We start from the raw sequence: 22,270 nt of genomic DNA on the forward strand, positions 1-22,270 counted from the left end.
GTACATATTTTATGGATGCCATACACTTACTTGGTTTTTGGTATATGTTTAAAAGTTTCATACACCATATCCAGAAAATCTCTTGGTATATTTTTCAGACCTAATATTCCCTGAAATTAAAGTAAAAACTGATATATAATTGTGAATTCAGTCACACAAAAATCATTCTTAAACTTTAAGTTTCTGAAAACATACTTTTTCTTTTAAATTTATCTATAAAACATAATTGGTTGATAACCAAATAACAAATTGATAAAATATCATGCTTTTAATTTTCAAATGAACTGATAAATTTGGTTTTTCAATAAATCTTCTGAATCAAATTCTTATGTTATAACAAATGAATGAAGAACTGACTGTAAATCTAAATCCCTTTTCTATTAAAAAGGTATTTAGATTTAACCAGCACCAAGTCAGAAATAATCAATTTATCATTTTCTTTACCAATAAGCTTGTCATAAACAATCTTCCAAATGATTGTTACTTGATGCATGTTTCTGAATAACTGTTATTTCAAGAGCCTGTAATTCAGTGGTTGTCGTTTGTTTATATGTTACATACTTGTTTTTCGTTAATTTTTTACATAAATAAGGCTGTTAGTTTTCTCGTTTGGATTGTTTTACTTTGTCTTATCAGTGCCTTTTATAGCTGATTATGCGGTATGGGCTTTGCTTATTGTTGAAGGCCGTACAGTGACCTATAGTTGTTAATGTCTGTGTCATTTTGATCATTTGTGGATAGTTGTCTCATTGGCAATCATACCACATCTTCTTTTTTATATATACTATTGTTCCTTCTTTTTTCATGCTTTTCCCTTATATATATGTTGATAGTAATTTTATATTTACAATGTTGATATCTGTAAATCTAACAAATAACAGCGACCTATAGTTGTTTATTTCTATGTCATTTTATCTATTTGAGAGTTGTTTTATTGGCAATCATACCATGTCTTCCTATTTCTATATAAAAATGTGAAAAGTTTTCTGGACGACCTACCTTAACTTGTCCAAAGGCTATTCTAATGGCCGCAGCAGAAGTAAAGGCATTTATCACAGGATGTGATATAAAATTTACTAAAATACCTAAAAATTGTACAAAAAAAATCATTGTAAAACAAGTTCTATAATTCATTCCAAAAATAATTCTTTTTCATCTTCAAAGAAATTTTAGGTAACAACTATAAAGATAAACAAGAATGTGTCCACAGTACACGGATGCCCCACTCACACTATCATTTTCTATGTTTAAAGGACTGTGAAATTGGAATAAATTCTCTAATTTGGCATTAAAATTAGAATGATCTTATCAAAGGGAACATGTATACTAAGTTTCAAGTTGATTGGACTTCTACTTTATCAAAAACTACCTTGACCAAAAACTTTAACCTGAAATTTGCACTATCATTTTCTATGTTCAGTGAACCGTAAAATTGGGGTCAAAACTCTAATTTGGCATTTAAATTAGAAAGATCATATCATAGGGCACATGTATACTAAGTTTCAAGTTGATTGGACTTCAACTTCATCAAAAACTACCTTGACCAAAAACTTTAACCTGAAGCCAAAAACTTTAACCTGAAATTTGCACTATCATTTTCTATGTTCAGTGAACCGTAAAATTGGGGTCAAAACTCTAATTTGGCATTTAAATTAGAAAGATCATATCATAGGGCACATGTATACTAAGTTTCAAGTTGATTGGACTTCAACTTCATCAAAAACTACCTTGACCAAAAACTTTAACCTGAAGCCAAAAACTTTAACCTGAAATTTGCACTATCATTTTCTATGTTCAGTGAACCGTAAAATTGGGGTCAAAACTCTAATTTGGCATTTAAATTAGAAAGATCATATCATAGGGCACATGTATACTAAGTTTCAAGTTGATTGGACTTCAACTTCATCAAAAACTACCTTGACCAAAAACTTTAACCTGAAGCCAAAAACTTTAACCTGAAAATTGCACTATCATTTTCTATCAGTGAACCGTAAAATTGGGGTCAAAACTCTAATTTGGCATTTAAATTAGAAAGATCATATCATAAGGAACATGTGTACTAAGTTTCAAGTTGATTGGACTTCAACTTCATCAAAAACTACCTTGACCAAAAACTTTAACCTGAAGCGGGACAGACGGACGAACGAACAGACGAACGAACGAACGAACGAACAGACGGACGAACGGACGCACAGACCAGAAAACATAATGCCCCTCTACTATCGTAGGTGGGGCATAAAAATAATTTCTTCCCAAAAATTGTTATTGCCTGTATCATTTTGAATACAAATTTTTCAGCCAATGGGAAAATCAATTGTTCAATGTGTGACACCAGAAAAATCTTTTAAGATGTTTCAACATGGAGGTTTTACAAAACAAAATCCCTTACCAAAAATATCACAGCCTTTTTATAAATTAACCATATTCATCAGTGTCTATAATGCATTTCTGTATAATGCGCATTAAAATTCTTTTATGAAATTCTTCAAATTGAATTCTTCTGAATTGCACTTTTTTTTTTTTTAAGGAAAATTCATAAATTGTTCACCTACCTAAATTAAGCAATCCCATAGCTAGTTGCACAACTCCGGTCATGAGACATAACACAATAGCGTAAGTAGCATCGCCTTTGATTGGTGACATCGCAAAAGTTGCTGTCATCAGTGACATTATAGCTGTAGGACCAAGGGTAATATCTTTTGACGTTCCCAGAAATGTGTATATAAAACAACCCATAAAAGCAGAGTATAAACCATACTGAAAAAGAATAAATATACAAATTTACTTCCTGTTTTTTTTTTTAATAGATCATGTGACAAATTATGTTATGAAATCCTAAATAACTAATGGCAGTTCACAATTAACACAACAAATGCCATCATACACAAAGACGGATTATATAGTAGCTACATACTCATACTGGTAGTTGGCTCAGTTCTTAATCATATTATGAGGTATTGCACAAAAATTACAGTAAGTGCCATTTTCCAATCTATAAAGGACCATTACTCTTGATCAGCGAAAGAGAACATCGTCAATACAAAATTAGACCTAGCTGGATCATCATCTATAACATAAACATATTACCTGTTGAATGGTTCATCAGTTAATGTTATTGCACAAAAACTATTAGCAGATGCCTGCCTGGAAACCTAGTTAAAATATGAGTGGGTTGTCAAATAGAAGTAGCTTAAAAGTTATGTATATGTCGTGTACAAGTTGTGATTTTGTACAGGTTATAACATGTACAAAAATATTGTACATGTTATAACTTGTATAATGCAAAAATACAAGTTATAACATGTACAAAAGTACCTCATACATGTTATAACCTGTACAAAATATTGCTTAAAAATGGTTTTAACTTGTACAAAATTTAAAATAAATCTTAATGAAGTAAAATATATATTTAAATTCACCAAAACATAAAGAACAACAATAAATAGGCCAGAACGTGTCTTTTTCTGTAGAGGACAATGCTCCCAAAGTTTCAGAAATATATGTTTCAGGACTTATGTTGGCAAAATGTATTTTCATGTAATTGTATGTTTTATGCAGTCCATCATGGCTTAGATAAGTGTGAAACTAAAAAGCTTGCATTCCTCAATGACAATTACATTAGATACTAGTAACTAAACTCTTCAAAAATATTTCAGAACGATTCCTAATAATTTTTGGAAATACTCGTCCCTCTTTTTTTTTATAGCATGCAAAGATTAAAACAATATCTTATATGCTTACTCTGTAAAAGCAAGATAGAGCTGAAATAGTTTTCATTGGACCACGCTTCATTATCAATATCTTTTGATCTACTCTTCAACATTTTTGGCCTTCAGCATGACTTATGTAAATTTATAACTCAATTTTTGTTTATAAACTATAAGACTATTGCATGAGGCGAATGTTGTTTTGATGTTTTAAATATATCCTCTACTTTGAAAACATGTACTTGTGGCCTTTGGATGTTGTCTGCTCCATGGGAGGGTTGTTGTCTTTTAGACACATACCCCATTTCAATTCCCAATTTTATTTGTAGACACATCTATCCTGGCTATCCTCTTATGTCTTTTAGTGTCAACTAGAAAGAAAGTATTTTACTGTTGCCTTTAAAGTGGACACTCACAATTATAATTCATCAAATAAAGATATGTCCATAGATAGTCATAAGAGGATCATAAGACATGACCTAAGATATATATCTTATGACAGGTCTTAGGAATGATTCGTAATACTGACCCCTGGACATTAACTGTATCAAAAAAGGACAAAACACACTAACATGAAGGAATAATACAAAAGTTATAAAAATGTTATTGAGGTCAATATCATCTGCATGTTGCGATAATAGAAAAATATCCTTATTTTTCGATTTTGTACAAGTTAAAACCATTTTTAAGCAATATTTTGTACAGTTTATAACATGTATGAGGTACTTTTGTACATGTTATAACTTGTATTTTTGCATTATACAAGTTATAACATGTACAATATTTTTGTACATGTTATAACCTGTACAAAATCGCAACTTGTACACGACATATACATTGTACAGGTAATTAATTAAAAAAAATATTTACCTGTGGCGGAAGACCTGCTAATGTGGAGTAAGCAAGTCCCTGTGGTATTACTGTCATAGCAACTGTTAGTCCTGCTATAAAATCTGAAGTAAGATCATTCACTCTGAAATAAGCAACAAAACCACATATTCAGAATTAAGTCTTGGATTCAGGATACAAAATTTTAAATGTTCATGAAACTAACCCTTTATGAACAAAAGTTGAAATAACACATCCATTTCATCTTAAAACAAAGACTATGTATAATTTCATTATGAATTGTAAGATAAATTGTACTTGTATCATTCTATGAAAACTAAATAATTGTGAAGTGTACACCAAACTTTTCTTATTGTCAGAAACAGTAATCTAAATAATGCTTTTTTTGTTGGTAATCATGAAATAACTTTAAATCCTCTAGGTTTTGAAATAATGAGTAATTTATATCTTTATTTCTGTCAGCTCAATCTTCATTTGAAAATATGTTCTTATGGTAGTGGGAAACTAAATGATAATTTGTGATTTAGTGCAACTTAGTGTCAGCAAACAAATGTTTTTCAACGGTGTAATTGTGAAGCAGAATTATTATTATTCTTTCTTTTTTTTTGCTATGGAGATCGATAAAAATATCACAGGTCAATTAAGAATTTATTACATGCTAGATGGTTCACTAAAAAGTGGATGCTTAGATATAAGAACTGAATATTCTTGCCTAGAAAAAAACGACAAGAAAAACCTTGCCCAAAAACAGAATGAAATTGAATATTTTTCCCAACAAAAATACAGAAAATAAAAAGTGCTTAAATTTTGTGTGCAATAATAACACAAAATCTAACTATACACAATATGAATCCATGAAGCCTAACTAAAAAGGCATAAACAGTTTACTTTTGCATTCAGAGAATTGTGAATGAACCGATCTTCAGTCTATTAAATGACTGGACAATATCATAAATAGATAATTTTAGAACATTGACTCCAATCAGAAGTGCAATCAGTAAGCAGTTCTTTTTATAAACGGTGTCTGGAATCCTTCTTTATCTACAAGTTGTGACTTATCAATGTGTTCATGACAACAAAAACTAGGCAATATAATAACATGTATACTACCTTCCTGATTCTAAAGACGTCAACAGAGAGAAACACAAGGTCAAGATTTGAACCTAATCCATTGGTTGGAGCTATTAGAGAATGGAAGATTTTCTCATATTTGACATCATGATTTTTTTTTAATGCTGCATTGCAGCAGGTTCCCTCAGAAAAACCAAGATTAGAATTGAATTAAAATAAAGAGATAATCAGTATCTTGAAAATTGAAAAAAAAATAATTCACAAAGGTGTCCCATGTAACAATGTCATATTTTTGTTGCTCCTAAAATATCATAAAGCTGCCTTAATCTGCCTAATCCTTTGTTAAAGGTTATTGCCCTGAGGTGATCACATTTAAGGGACCTAGCTCCCAGACAAATCCTTGTTCAATTAACAGTTAAAGCCAACCCAACTAAAAATTAAAAATTAAAAGATTTGATCCTTTCAAAGAACTAAGCTTTAAAATTGATATGCAAATTGCTGTTGAAATATCCATTTTGGAGTACAACTAAAAACTTTTTTTTTAATATTGCACATTTTTAAAATCAATGGTTAGGACTTGCCATAATAATGAATAACCTGCTAATCCCATAAAGTGATGGGATTGGGAGTCTGTCAGGTTCAATGCCCCACCCCAAAACCAGGAAAAAAACATAGGATTATGTTTTGTCAAAACAATTGAAAACACTGTTCTTGAAAAATTTCTTTAGATAATCTCCTTAAAGTATTTTACCCATAATGCCGCATTGTACAATGCTCCAAGAGATACCTAAACAATAGACGACAAAGAATGACCACCCTAAATGTTTAATTAGTCAATTGACCTCCTGGAGTGACCACACAGCAAGCACATGCCACAAATTCCTTAAAACATGGTCTCTTGACCCTTGTACAGTAGACATTCCGAGACTGACCATCCAACAAGGCCATAGTTATGACAATTCATTACTTTATGTAAGGAAAATCGGCTAATTAAAGTATGTAAAAGGTCTTTGGCTTTAAGATCTTATGTTTATCTTGTCAGAGGAATTGTGACAAATGTTAAGTAGACTACTGTTATCTTTTCTAAATATGAAATTTTTAAATTGTCTCAAAATATCTTATAAAGCATAGCATCATCACCAAGTTTGAGATATTATATTGAATTTGTTTATTTTGAAGGCCATATTATCTGATTATTTATATAATTTCTATGCATGTGACCTCAGATTATTTAAATTTATAAATTTCTTGAAGGTCTTGTTATTTTTGAAGAAATAAAAATCTAAAGATGTAGATCTGCCCTTGAAAATAGCCAATAATAAAAAATTCAAAATGTTATATTTTTCTCTAATCAGTAAAGGTAAAAGAACTATTACAAAGCCTGGCTTTTTTAAAGACTGGTGTGAAACTGGATGCTTTTAAAGCCTTTTCACATGGCTGTTTTTTCCACTGCTTTTTAATATACTGTGAATTCATTTATATAAGTTGGTACCAATTTAATTTCAAATGGAAATTGTATTTTCATTGATATTTAATTTCATGCTTTTGCTATGATGTATACAAGCCTATAGAAAACTTTTCCTCCATTGAACAATTAAATCTGTGGTTTCCCCTTTAGCCAAAAATCAATGAAAATTGACCAAGGTACTCCATGAATAATAAATGAATCCACAGTATATAAATTATCAATAGCCCCTTTAGATTGAATATTTTTATTATTTTATATTTATTTTCATATATCTGTTTTCATGATCCAACTATCAAAGGTAAAATCTTTATGATATCAGTTTTTATCATTTCTTAAATTTTGTTACAGCTAAAGGATCAATATATTAGTTCTTCAAACAGATTTTGACAGTTTTGGTATCTGAATAATCTTTGGTAAACTGTTTTTGAACAATTTATTGACCTATTTGTCAAATTTAAAGACCTCCTGGTAATGCAATGTCTTCAAAAACAAACCTAGAGTACTGACCTCTCTAAATCATAATACTTATGTCTGGGTAAACATTTATTTGACAGCAATCCAACAGCATAATAAATCAAAAAGGACATCAAGAAGTAATGTGCCTGTATGTCAGTGATTGTAGCTTGTTGCTGTATATATCTTTTTTTTTAGTTTACTGTTTTGTATAAAATCAGAATGTTAGTTTTCTCGTTTGGATTGTCTTTTTTACATTTGTAAGTCATTTCATTGTCTTTTATAACGTGTTATGCAGTATGAGTTTAGTTCATTATCTGGCCTTCAACAATGAACAAAACTGAAGCCTTATCTTTCTATTATTACTATAAGCAAGACTGAATATGAGAAAGGGTCTTCTGCTATTTTGTTCCCCCTTGATACCTTCAACTCTCAATGGAAACTTACCGTTAAGCATTGAATCATTTGAATGGCAATTTCAAGGGACTTAACTCCTAAAAAGATTTCTTACTGAAATTGTTGTCAACCTAAATTTCTTATCGTTCAGAAATTGAAATATGTTTAAGATAATAAAAGAAGGAAAAAAAAATTCTTAAAACTCATGGAAACCTATTAGTTAAGCACCAATCTATACTTTAAAAGTTGTATTAACCTTTTTTTTAAAGTTTCATGTAGTTAAAAGTGAAATTTGTGTGGTAAATGTTAAATGGATAGATTGTTTGCCAAATGTTCAGTGGCAAACATTTCATACAAATTCATGTTGAAAACAAATTAACAATTGGTCTGATAAAGTGCTTCAACCAAGATGCATGGTGGGAAATTTAATTTGCCATTGATAAAAGCTGGAAAGTTGGAAGGTTTGATATAGAAAAACTTTGCATTGCAAATGGCCATGTCCAAAAAGTAGATTTATCTACCTGTACAAGGCATCAGAGGTAAAATAGGATCATATTTGTGGATAGGTTGCTGCATGATGGATGGTGATAGGTTTAAACAATTTCTTACATCCTAGGTCTCATTTCTTTTGTACTGAAGATTTCAAGGAGAAAGATATTTTATATTTCAATAAATCATCTTGGTTCAGTTGTAAAGTTTTGAACAAATACTGTTGATTCATTAATAAATGTGAGATACCAATTTTCGTGGATTTGGTTTGTTTTGGGGAACGACAAATTTGAAATGTTCAACGGATTACAAATTTTGTAAAGGAATGTTGGCTGACTTTGCCAAAACCAGGAAATTAAATTTCTAAGAATATCCAAATTGTCCTCAAACCATGAAAATTGGTATTCTTGAAAATAAAATAAATAAATCTACAGTAAGGTTAATGAATACCTCGGAAATCAATACCCTTCCGGAGTTGTACTTTATTTTCAATTGAGACTCATAATTCTTAAATATAAAATAGGTTTTCTATTTTTATAGCTTGTAGGCCCTAATATTTATTCCCTTATCTTTTAATCTTAAAGTCACTTATCATCTTTTTTTTTACAAGTAGGCAATACACTAGTATTATCTACATTTTGATAAATTCTTAGTGTTACTTTGTTATTTTATAACAGTTTATAACTTATAACTCAGTCTAAGAATTTAATCATAGACATTTTAGGCCAATCAATTTTTATTGTAATTCTTTCTCCATCTATGTATTTGACTATGTTTTTTTTTTTAAATTTTACTCTGCAGTCTTGATAAAGGTTAACCCAGAAACATGCTTTGAACATGACTTTTTTTAATATGTTTGTTGAGAGAGCAAAAAAAAAAATTCCCAAAAATTAAAATTTAGGAAAATGATAATTTAATAGATAAAGCAAAACCAAAAAAAAATGAAAAAAATGCGAAAGAGAATCACATTTAAGAAAATTGATAAAATTGACAATATATTTGTTTCTAAATTTCTAGTTATCCAATTTTAAAAGCAAAAAAAAAAAATGAAAAAAATGATAAAAATCTTAACATATACAAAAAAAACCTAGAATTTACAAAATTCTTAATTTTTACAGCATATAAAGAATTTTTACTAGCAACTGAAATAAAATGAAAATAATAATAAAATATTCCTACCTGTATTTCAATATCCATTTTGTAATAGGAAATCTTGTTTTCCAAACTTCACTATTACAGCATGCATTACTTATATGCTTCCTAGCTAATTTTCCAACTTGCACCATTTTTCTTCGACAAGCTAGGCCTCTTGTTGTTTGTACAGACACACGATGACCACGTAAAAGTGGTGTAGATTCTGATTCCTCTGAATTGAAACTCATGATTTCTTGATGTCTTCATCCTGTTTTATAGTCAAGAAAAATAAGGTCACGAGTTCATATGAATAAATTTAAATGGAACATGAATAAACAGTTTATCTATCTATTGTACAGGTGTATCTTCGGGGAGGGAGAAAAACACTGAATTGTATGAATTTTTCCAATATTTTAAATCTATCAATACATGGAGAAAAGTTTTATCTTAATTTAATAAGATTATAACGTGAAATTATACTTAAATTCACAAAATATTTGAAATTCGGTAATTCATTGACACTGACAACATGTAAAGGGTTTAAAAACATTTTCTTTAACTTTATAAATCTAATATATGAACCATAATTTTCACCAACCAGGATGAAACTTCAATTTTTCACTGATACCATTAATGCTAATTTTACGTAATAGTCAACTTATCTAATTCTAATCCTAATTTTTGTATAGGAAAAGTATATAATATCTGCAGATTTGAAAGCAATTAAAAAATAATAAGGAAGAATTTGAAAGAAATTCTTCAACAAAAAAAGATGAATTGTCAGCTATAAATCAATGCCTTCCCTTATTTAAAAAGACAAATTTTTATGGTAATCTTCCTCCCATGGGCAGATCCTGACAAAGATATGGCTAAATTTATGTAATATCCAAATTATTGGCCCTTGAAGATACATTTGGAGAATTAAGGAAAACAAATTTGATGTTTATGAAATTCAAATGCTTCATATTTTGATTAACTAACTGATTATTGTTTGCTAATTGTCCAGTGGCAAATATTTCATGCATATTCAGGATGAGAAGGAGTTTATCAAAATTTGAAAAGAGCAATTTTGGACAAAGTAATTTTGGTATTTACATAACTTTTAAATGGTATTTCAAATTACCATGTAAAAAGCACTAGTTATACATTTAAACAAATTTTGTTTTTCAAAAACAGATATTTTTTTCTTTCAAATAACCTTGATAATTGAGTTTTCTAGTTCTATCCAGAATACGTAAGATAAATAAAATTAAAGAAATATGATATGAAATTTACATAATAGATGAACAAATATATAATGAAGATATATTATACCATGAGAGCAATAGTTACACCATGTAATTTAATCTTGACAGACCAAACAAGGGTTTGTCAAAGTAAAAACATGTTTTTTGATCATTGATTGCATGTACAAATGTACCTGCATTCGTCATTGTCCGATGTCTTTCAAGCATAAGAATATCTGTATATAATAACAGATTATTTACGTAGAATTTGCTTTAAATGATCTAATTGGTGTGCGACATTTCTTTGTTTTTGTTTACTGCTTTTTAATTTTGACAAACAATATTCTGATCAAAAGATAAATATAACACACTAATAAATTGATTTGGGATAAATCTGTTTTCATTTACAATATTTTAACTAAAAATTTTCAAAATATAAGAATACATTCATAGACATGTATAAAACAATGAAACCCTGAATGATGAATGCATGCAAAAAGGTTACAGTCTCCGTTAATTGTCCTTCAAAAAAGTCAGGTCCAATTCCCATATATATTTGGTGAACTCATAACTTTGTGTATATGACTGGAAAAAACAAGTTATTGCGAACCCTATGATAGTTTTCCATAGATTCACCTGCAAGTTACCTGTCCATTTAAACTTTTGGCAGTTCTATTGTCCCATCTAACAAATACAACAGGTATTGTTCTCTGTGTAGTTTATTCACTCAGACCTTTAAATTTCTTCTAGGAGAAATATATCACTCATTGATTAATCTACCTGAGTAAAAAATTGAACTGTCAATGAAGAAAAAATACTTATACCAATACTAAGTAAGGACTCACAAAACTGCATGTGGTGTTGTATTTATTCGATACCTGGAGTAACTCGTTTTTAATGTGGTCAATATTACATTTGTAATACTGATTCAAAAATTAAAAGTTGATTTCTGATCAAATATTCAATATTTTTGTGTGTTTGATCAATAAAAAATTGAATATTATTATTTTTAAATTAAGGTCTTCATAAACATAAGTCTATAAATGAACAACAACAAAAACATGTAAATTCATTGGAAAATACTAAAAAATGTGTCTGAAATAAACTTTTTAGTATTAAACCAGATCTTATATTGAACAGATTGAAAATATATTAATGATAATATTGAATAAATACAATATTGCATACAGTTTATGTGAGTTATTAGAAGTATTTCAATAAAAAAGAAGATAATTTTTTGGTCAGGTAAATTAATCAATGAGTGATATATTTCTCCTAGAAGAAATTTAAAGGTCCCAGTGAATAAACTACACAGAGAACAATACCTGTTGTATTTGTTAGATGGGACAATAGGACTTACAAAAGTTGTAAATGGACAGGTAACTTGCAGGTGAATCTATGGAAAACTAAGATAGGGTTCGCAATAACATTCCAAAAGAAAGGTAAAAGCTCTTTTCCAAAAGAAAATTTTCAGAAATGAAAATTATTTACATTTGAAACAAGAATGTGTCAATAGTACACAGATGCCCATCTGCACTATAATTTTCTATGTTCAGTGGACCATGAAAATGGGATAAAAATTCTAATTTGGCATTAAAACTAGAAAGATCATATCATAATGACCATATGCATGTGTACTTAAGTTTCAAGTTGATTGGACCTCAACTTCATCAAAAACTACCTTGACCAAAAACATTAACCTGAAACTTGCACTATCATTTTCTATGTTCAGTGGACTGTGAAATTGGGGTCAAAACTCTAATTTGGCATTACAATTAGAAAGATTTTATCATAGGGCACATGTGTACTAAGTTTTTAAGTAACAGATGAACGGACAGACAGACGAACAGACGTACAGATGAACAGACGTACAGACGAACAGACGTACAGACGAACAGACGTACAGACGAACAGACGCACAGACGAACAGACGTACAGACCAGAAAACATAATGCCCCTCTACTATCGTAGGTGGGGCATAGAAACAGTTTTCTTTATCTCTAAATTTGAAAAATATAAAGATATAAAAGTTGTCAAATCCTACAACAATTTCAATATTAAACAGTTTATATTCTAATTACATACCGGGAGTACTTAAAATATTTCCAACAAATTTACATATGTCCATATTAAACTCAAATTATTTAGTACTATATGTTGGTGTTCTAGCTCAAGGCAATTTTGTAAAATCTTAATCAAAAGATGTCTTAAACAAAAAGGTAGTACATTTGTACATGTAATTTGTATCCAAAAGACAAAATATGTTTCATTTGTTAAGAAAAAATTAAGCCATTAACATTGTTAAAATCTCAAAGTATAAACATGGAACTGAAATATACGTGATAATGTGAATTTCACTAAAGATTCTTGTTTTGCTACCTTGATTGACTTTGAAACACTGATTCATTCATTTATACTTTGAAGATATAGAACACAAGAAAGTTTATATTAAGATAAAAGCTCCCTTTGAATGCTTTGCCAATTATAATTTTTTTGTATGATAACATGTGTTGCAACTGGAAATTTGAAACACAAAAAAAAAAACCATTTATATATGCTCCAAAAAATGTCAATTTCTTTTGTAAGACAGAATACCTTATTCAAATTTAAATCAAAGCACTACTGGCATATAAGTCAGCTAGGACTACCAAGTGTTCTAAAGAGAACAACTGCTATGCAGTAATTTTTAAAAGGGGGTTCCTAACCTAAAAGAAAGGGGGTCCAACCATATGTCCCTTTTCAAATGCATCAATCCTCCCAAAAAGGGGGGTTTCAACCCCAGAAACCCTCCCTGGGATCTGCCACTGCTATGATGCAATGAATAATTAAGGTTTTATCAACATCCAGTGGCAAATATTTCACACCCATTAAATAAATAGATAAGACAATAGTTGCATACATAGATTCAGTATAAAAACTAAAGATTTTATAGGGAAGACAACTGCTTGAACCCCTTGAATGATGCTTTCTTAACATCCAGTGGCAAATATTTCATACACATTAAATAATTAAGTTAAATATTAATTACCAATGAGAAGTTAGTTTTTTTATATAAATTCAGTGGCCAATATTTAACACGCATTTAATAAAAAAAAAAAAGATATAAAACAAAAGTACAAATGAGAAAGATTCTGTATAAAAACAAAAGATTCAAGATACTGTTATAAAGCCTATGTATTGACACAATAAAAAGATCCCTCTGGCCCACCACTATAAGTGAGTTACATTTCATATCATGGCTGACCATACCAACTAACAAACATGCAACACCATCATCAAAGAAAGTAGAAAGCACAAATACTTGGGGCAGATAACATGATTTCTAAACCATTGGTATAATTTAAAATTACAAAATTAAAAATTTTGGAATTTATTTTGAATTAAGTCATACATCTCCCTCATGCAAAGATCTGATTCCTTGTCCAGCTTAAATTGTCTATCTTTTGTTGATCTTTTTTGGTTTACAACTTACCAGTTTTCAATAAGTTTTTGATTTTCAAATATTTTGATTATGAAAGTCATTGAAGACGGGCCATTTATGGTTGAAATTGGCATCTGGTGCAGAAAAAATTATATGTTAATGTTATTGTACTCATTCTGCTCAAATATGTCTTTTTATTTTCTATCAACTTTGTTTTTAATGCTTTTTCTAGAAGATTTCTTTGATTTTGAAGACCTTGACATTGTTTACATTAATTTTTGTAAACAATTTTTTTTACCGATTTGCACTGATTTGTTTATTTTTTTAAATCCACTGATCGAGTTTCTCTGTCACTGAGTAAAAAGTAGGTCAAAGGCATGTCCTATTTATTAATATTTTGTAAAGTGTAGTTCAAATTGAAAGTTAATCCTTTCCTTTTAAAAAACATACTGTTACGTAATAGATAACAAACGTAATAAATAATATGTAGTGCAAAAGTGATTTCAAAGGAGACTGTGAGGCTTTCATCTTTCTTGCTTAACCTGACAAGAACGTGTTTTACATTTAACAAATATGTATGACAAGGCCAGACGAATACAAGCAAACAGACCATCGACAAAACAATTGAAATATCTTGCAAAAAAAAAGTGTTAAACATATTTTTTCAGGTCTTTTTTAATTTGGATTCCAGAAGTTACTTAAATTAAATCCGTTATTACATAAATTTTGGTCCTTAGCAAAGAAAGGCGAAAGATATCAAAGCTATATTCAAATACAAAATTGAAAACAAACTGACAATGCCCCAAGCTAAAGACGACAATAAATTCTCACCATGTGCATGTGTTGCATTAAACTAATTTCAGTGGCTTGTTATTTTAGGGTTCACTCATTTTAAAAACTATATATTAGCTTGTCTTCAGGAATTTTACAAAAATTGAGATATATTGTTCAAAGACATTTTAATTCCAATAGTTTTTTTTTAACTTTTTTTCTATAAGTAAGAATAAATCCAAGAATTCAGAATTCTGCCATTTTAAAATATGTTGTTAAAAATCTTTAAATGAAAACAAAAATTTGCTCCCATTTGTATGCTATCAGATTCTTCAATCTAAAACAAAACAAAATGAAATCATAAACAAATGACATCAGAATCTCTATAACGTTTATTTAACTTAAAAATGTCAATAACACGGAAGACGTAAACAAATTATGTCAATGTTACGCAACACTCTCACACACAAATTCGTAAACCAATATGATGTCATAAGTTAAATCCCGTCCTCTGGTCACAACCTCTCTGATCAACAATAATGATATTTAATACCCTATTTTTATATAACAAATGATCTCCCAGGCCAATTTTGTGTTTCAGTTACATGAAAAGTAAAGAAACAGTCATTTAAATTGGAAAACAACAGTTTGTTGTTGAAGATTTGTATCTTTAAATTGTATTTGTTTCTTGCTGTAACTGTATGAATCACAATGGAAAAACATAACAGTCAACCCATAAGTTTGTTTACTATCAGCAAAACTGTCTGAATTTTAATGTGCGTATTGTTATGCGTTTACTTTTCTACATGGTTAGAGGTATAGGGGGAGGGTTGAGATCTCACAAACATGTTTAACCCCGCCGCATTTTTGCGCCTGTCCCAAGTCAGGAGCTTCTGGCCTTTGTTAGTCTTGTATTATTTTAATTTTAGTTTCTTGTGTACAATTTGGAAATTAGTTGAAGTTCATTATCACTGAACTAGTATATATTTGTTTAGGGGCCAGCTGAAGGACGCCTCCGGGTGCGGGAATTTCTCGCTACATTGAAGACCTGTTGGTGACCTTCTGCTGTTGTTTTTTATTTGGTCGGGTTGTTGTCTCTTTGACACATTCCCCATTTTCATTCTCAATTTTATTACACACAATATACTTTATCTCACATACAAATTCGTAAACCAATATGATGTCATAAGTTAAATCCTGTCCTCTGGTCACAACCACTCTGATAAAAAAAAAAAAATTTCTGACATCATAATTTACAAAACAAAAACAAAAATCAGTGATCCATTCTTTTAGATCAATATGCACATACTAGTTGGATTTTGTGGTCCAAAATAGTTTAAAAAAATTAAGTCGCATGATTTTGTGGATTTTTATTTTCATTGGTACAAAATTCTTGATTTTGCAGTTTGGGCAGTCTGTATTAAACCAATTAAAAGCTTTGCCCTCGAAATCAAGTAAAAAAAAAGTCCACAGTTTTCTCCGATGAAAACTTATAATTAAATGAAGATAACATTTTATATGTTGAACAAATCTGCTGCTGTTTGCCATACAATTATCATTCTAAATACAAAATTGATAGAGAGAAATTAAAATAATGCACAAAATTCAAATTATAAAATAACAATTTAGCTTATCATCCTGGGCTAAATGCAGCAAGTTAAAAAAAAGATGGAATAAGGAGAAAGTTAACTTCAACAGAAACAATATAAAAAATGATTCAAACATAATGAAAAAATAAAAAACACATATCTATATATAATTCAAAGATCTTCAAAGTGAAAAAAAAACAGTTATTCAAACAGCCCAATGAAGAAGAGACTGCTCCATTACAAAATCCTACAAAATGACCCTTTCAAAACCAAATATGCAGCACAGTTTAGAACATGTATTGATAATAAAATATCAGTCAAATGTTCACTGCTAACACTTCAACCCCGATAAAAAGCAACCCAAACAAACAGTTCAATTAACTCAATAACCTTAATATGGTGTCAGACAAGACAGGGGAGTGAAACATGTTTGTAATAGTTACCCCCTACAGCAGTCATTCTACACTTTTGTCCGGGTTGATCTTCAGATCCTGTTTGTATATAAGGTGATAATAATGATAACTGTCAAATAATGTCACCCAGTGAGATAATATATATTATCGCATTCCATCAAAGATAGCTCGATATAATCATCATTTTCATTGTTTTGACAAGGTTTAATGAATTTTTCAATGAAATTTTTTCGTCCATTTGGTCGTCCTTACAAGGTCCAGACATAGGTCAGACTATTTATCTACTGTTTACTACAAAATAAGTTATTCTTAAAACAAAATTCAATTAATGTGCACAAAAGTTTCAATGGTACTTTGTTTTTTCTGTTGGGCAAACACAAAAACAGAAAACATTCAAAAAATGATTCTAACAACCAAGTAATAAATATTTTTACTACCGTAGTTGCCAGAATAAAAACCCTGACCTAGATCTCCAAAAAACAAACAAAAAACAAAAAACAAATAAAAACAAAACAAAAACAAACCATGGGTCACAGAACCAAATCAAACTTGAGAAAAGGAGAAAATAAAAATAATCTAATTTCTAAAGATAGAATTCTTATCTGCTAAATTACCTTAATTTACACCCATGGAGTTCATAAATAAGTTTCTAAATTTAGGAAATTAGCTAAATTTTCTTTATGGGAGACAATGAAATTTTAGTCCTACATTTCTAAATTTGAAAGGTATTTGTCCTGCAGCCAGGACGTCTCTGATGGGGGTTATTTGGAGTCCTGATGATATGCCTTTAAGAGTCATTTCAGGATATGTTCACTGATGTTATTTTTGAATTTTTGTCAGATATTTGGAATCTTCTAGTTTTATTCATGTTGTTCCGTTAACCCCATCATTTATTTTTTCATAATCTTAAAACAAAAAGTCTTTATAAAAGCAATTTTTGAAAATCCATGCAGTTACCAAGCATAGAAAATGAGCAAATGCAGAGATTTAATTTTAATTAGATAGGACAGACAGACAGACAAATGGACGGAGTGCTGTCGGGTGGGGAATAATTATCAGCTGTGGAGTTTTCAAAGAAATTAAACATTGTTGTAGAATTATACAAAGATGTTATGTCCAACAGACCTCTGTCTAGACTAGGGTATGTTCCTTAGTCATTCAGCCTCTGTTGAAAGTCCTCTCATTGGCAATAATACCACATCATATCCTCTTATTTTAAAATCTGTACATAAAACTAATTTCCCCTATTTATTCAATATCTTTTATGTTTATGTTTTAAAATGCGAAGTTTGCTTCAAAAAACCAAAACAATGACCTACTAGAAAAATACAGCTGTACTAGTTTTAAGAATGGAGAAACACTTAACCGTAATCTGTATTGCATGTCCTTATGTATTCAAGGCTTAGGAATGAGGGTAGCAAAGATATTTGAAGATGTTGAGATTTGAGAGGTACCAACGTTCTCCTTTGATCTCCGTCTTTGATGTAAAATTTACACAACTTTTTATCTCTATATGTAAAGTTTATCCAAATGTTGCAGTGGATTTTAGGGACATATATACAGGTCTATAAATTTGTTTCCGAATGATTTGCGGTGAAAGTAAATGCCACGAGTTCAAGGATATCGTAAATTTTGTTCCTTTAAGGATTATTCTACTTGAAAATAAAGATAATTTTGTTTAATTTTACTCTACTTCAACGATATTTTGAATCATTATTGATACTTTTAAAGACCAATGACTTATTGTATTCTTAAAGAGGATTAACTTATTAATCCATAAAGAATCAAATTTAAAAAAATGAGAACACTTCAAACAATGGCATGATTTTCGATATTTGTTCTGAAAGCTATAATTATATTATCATTACACCGAATTCAATGCAGGATGTACAACTATTACATCATTGTGCATCTAAACGGCCAGAAGATGAAAAAACTATATAATTTAACAAACAGAATAAAATCAATATAAAAAGGGCATTCTATGGCATTGGAAAAATTATTATGAAATAGGAATATTTGAAAAGCAGACGCTTTCCATGTGCCACAATCAAAAAGTACCTTTGGGAATTGTTTTGCATGACAGTTTTGATGTAAATATTAAAAAAAAGTATTGGACAACTGAATATTTTGAAAGATAAGTCAGTTCCCATTTTAAGTAATTAATTGATTACTTGTTTGTTGGTTGCTTAATGTCAAGTGGCAAATTTTTGGTGCATGTTCAGGACGTGGCTGCAAATTTGTACATCCTGCACAGCCAAACAGACGCCCCACTTCAGCAAGCATTTTACTGCCGGTCAGAAGAAGACCAAGTGACCATATTTCTATTCCCCAGTCACCCTTGGGGATTATAAGTAATTAAAAGTCCTTACAAAAAAAATATAAAAGTCCTAAACATAAATCCTACACATTTTTAAACCTCCAAATAGTAATATGATGACCACCAATGCATCTAAACCATTTGTACCCGGTAATTGTTTATGGAAATTTTTAACTATAGGCTTTGATGGTAAATTGTACCTACAAAAAAACCCACCATTTTTTGTCATTTGCATGTTCTCTAACTTACCATAAAATTAACAAATCAGCTAATCACAAGTTTGATCTGTTTCTTGTAAATAGAGAATATTGAATACATATATCTTTTGTATGTCATCTTTATATATGTAGTGTAGCAACAGCTTGACAATGTATTTATAATGTCTTGTCAACAGATATCATCCTATCAAAAAATCAATCAATAAAAAACAAGAATGTGTCTAACGTACACAGATGCCCCACTCAACTATCATATTCCATGTTCTATGGAACGTGAAATTGGGTAAAATCTAATTTGGTATTAAAATTTAAAAATTTTATACTATAGAAAACATGTGTACTAAGTTTCAAGATGATTGGACTTCAATTTCATCAAAAACTACCTTGACCAAAAACTTTAACCTGAAACTCCAACTTTCATTTTCTATTTTAAGTGGACCGTGAAATTGGGGTCAAAACCCTAATTTGGCATTAAAATTAGAAAGATCATATCATAAGCAACAATTGTACTAAGTTTCAAATTCAAAATTAGAAAGATCATATCATAAGCAACAATTGTACTAAGTTTCAAGTTGATTGGACTTCAGCTTCATCAAGAACTACCTTGACCAAAAACTTTAACCTGAAGCGGGACGAGCAAACGAATGGACGGACAACGGACAGACGGACGAACGGACAGACGGACGAACGGAGCCACAGACCAGAAAACATAATGCCCCTCTACTATCATAGGTGGCATACTCAGGTGGGGCATAATAAAAAGACAGACTGTCATAGAGGGCCAGTCATGCTTCAGGGATTTCCTAAATAATCAACCAAATTTTCCGCACAAGAGAGGGGAGGGCTTGGCATGAAATGTTTTTTAAAAGCATCTTGGGTTTATCAAAAACTTGTTGCTGTAGAAGCTCATTCTACAATGGTTTACAAAAATGAACTATCCTTTTGTTCTCTTTTCAAGAATATCAACAACACTAATTCATACATGAAATACTCTTGACATACTGTGAAAAAAAGATAAACACTCATTTTTAATGTTATAGTAGTTTACTAGCACTAAATGTACTTTAATGTTTGAACAAAGATAATGGTGCCCCTTCAAAGATTAAATGTGTGTTTTGCAAGATTATCATAAAAAATAGATTATCTTCCTTGCATTTCTAACATTTGACACAAGGACAAATACCTAAAGTGTGCATGTGTTATACTGTGCTGGTCTGCAGGATGCACTGTATCAATATGGCTATCATATATCTGATTGGACTTTGGATGTACTAACAAAATGTTGCATATTGTTTGTTGTCATTTTTCAATTACAGTCTTAAAATGATGTTTTTACCACAAATTGCACTTCTCATATATCGAAGAAGACTATGTGCAATTAGGGCTTTATTATTTTGCGCTTTTTAAAGTGTTGCTTTTTAAATAACTTATATGGACATATCAATGCATATTGAGTTAAGCCTTCCAATTGATATTTATCGTGTGTTTTTCTATGTTGTGATGTTATACTATTGTTTCAAAAAAAGGGAGAAGATTTGGTACCATTAAAACGTTTAATCCCGCTGCAAATGGTTGCACCTGTCCTAAGTCAGGAATCTGTTGTACAGTAGTTGTCGTTTGTTTAAGTAATTTATACATGTTTCTCATTTCTTGTTTTTTATATAGATTAGATTGTGGTTTTCCCGTTTGAATGGTTTAATTTTTTTAATTTACACTTTCTGCTATTTGGATGGAGAGTTGTTTGTCTCATTGGCACTCACACCACATCTTCCTATATCTATATATGATAGTTAAATGTTTCAGGTCAAATTATTCTGTAATACTTACAAACAAATTTCTTTGTCTTGTTTTGAGAAAATTTATAAAAATACAATAAATTCCATTATTTTTTTCAATACATTATAAAATATTTCTGTAAGAAAGTATTTTATTAATTTTGCTTCAACTTTTCTATTTTTAATTTAAAATTTAATAACGTTTTCCCCCAAAAGTTTAAGGGGTGTGTTTTAAAAAGGTTGACAATACAAAAATGCATTTTAAAAATATTTAAATATTTTATTTTAAGAATAATTCCTCATGTTCCTTTCCTTGGCAGTTTGAAATTTTCCCATTTCGTTCATCTGTTAATTACGTCATTCAAATACATATTTCATCATATCAGTGGCCTTATTATGACCCCCTCACCTATAATCACGATAATACAGGTACTACCTACATAGCCACAGTGTAACTGACTTTTTCCTTGTAACCTAGTTCTAGAGAATGATATTTTCACGTCAACCATATAATGCATGCATCTTCCATGACATATAGCCTTCATTTTATCTCTTTGTATGTGTGACTTTTAGGCATGTCTTAAGGATGTACTTAATAGGTGAGGTTAGGTAAAAATGAGTAAATCAAGAAATTAAAATTGATACTACAAGCTTATTGAGCATCAATTAATGATAAAGATAAGCTGAAAATATTGATAGGTCATGACCTCCCAGTCCCTTTTGAGATATTTGAGATTTAAAATATGGCGGGAAAAGGCTGACTCGTAATTTTACCTTAAATTTCCATTGGAATTATTTGGGTCTCAAAACAAACGAAAGAAAATCAAGAATCTTCTAAAATTTTGATAACTGACCTTTCATGAGCTATAAAGTCTATATGGAAAAAAAATGGGTGTTATGGGGCAAAATATTTTACATAGTATTGTATGGAAAAACACTGAGGAGTCCGAACATTTTACACAAATTCCCA

General features: G+C 30.0%; 1 protein-coding gene across 4 annotated transcripts in view; it reads right to left on the reverse strand.

Moving 5' to 3' along the window:
• Positions 1–22,270, reverse strand: part of LOC139489765 (sodium-independent sulfate anion transporter-like) — a 63,392-nt gene that overhangs the window by 11,419 nt on the left and 29,703 nt on the right. For 3 of the 4 annotated variants that reach the window (XM_071276579.1, XM_071276578.1, XM_071276577.1), the window contains exons 3-7: positions 9,613–9,835; positions 4,578–4,680; positions 2,553–2,757; positions 1,000–1,085; positions 31–110 (exon numbers count right to left, since the gene is read on the reverse strand). In XM_071276579.1, coding sequence (XP_071132680.1) covers positions 31–110; positions 1,000–1,085; positions 2,553–2,757; positions 4,578–4,680; positions 9,613–9,815 — 677 coding nt within the window. In that variant the 5' untranslated portion in view covers positions 9,816–9,835. Of the gene's footprint in view, positions 1–30; positions 111–999; positions 1,086–2,552; positions 2,758–4,577; positions 4,681–8,553; positions 8,578–9,612; positions 9,836–22,270 lie in introns of all 4 variants that reach the window. The other variant, XM_071276576.1, reaches the window with a different exon arrangement.

This window comes from Mytilus edulis, chromosome 9 (genome assembly GCF_963676685.1).
Source record: "Mytilus edulis chromosome 9, xbMytEdul2.2, whole genome shotgun sequence".
Classification (NCBI taxonomy): Eukaryota; Metazoa; Mollusca; class Bivalvia; order Mytilida; family Mytilidae; genus Mytilus; species Mytilus edulis.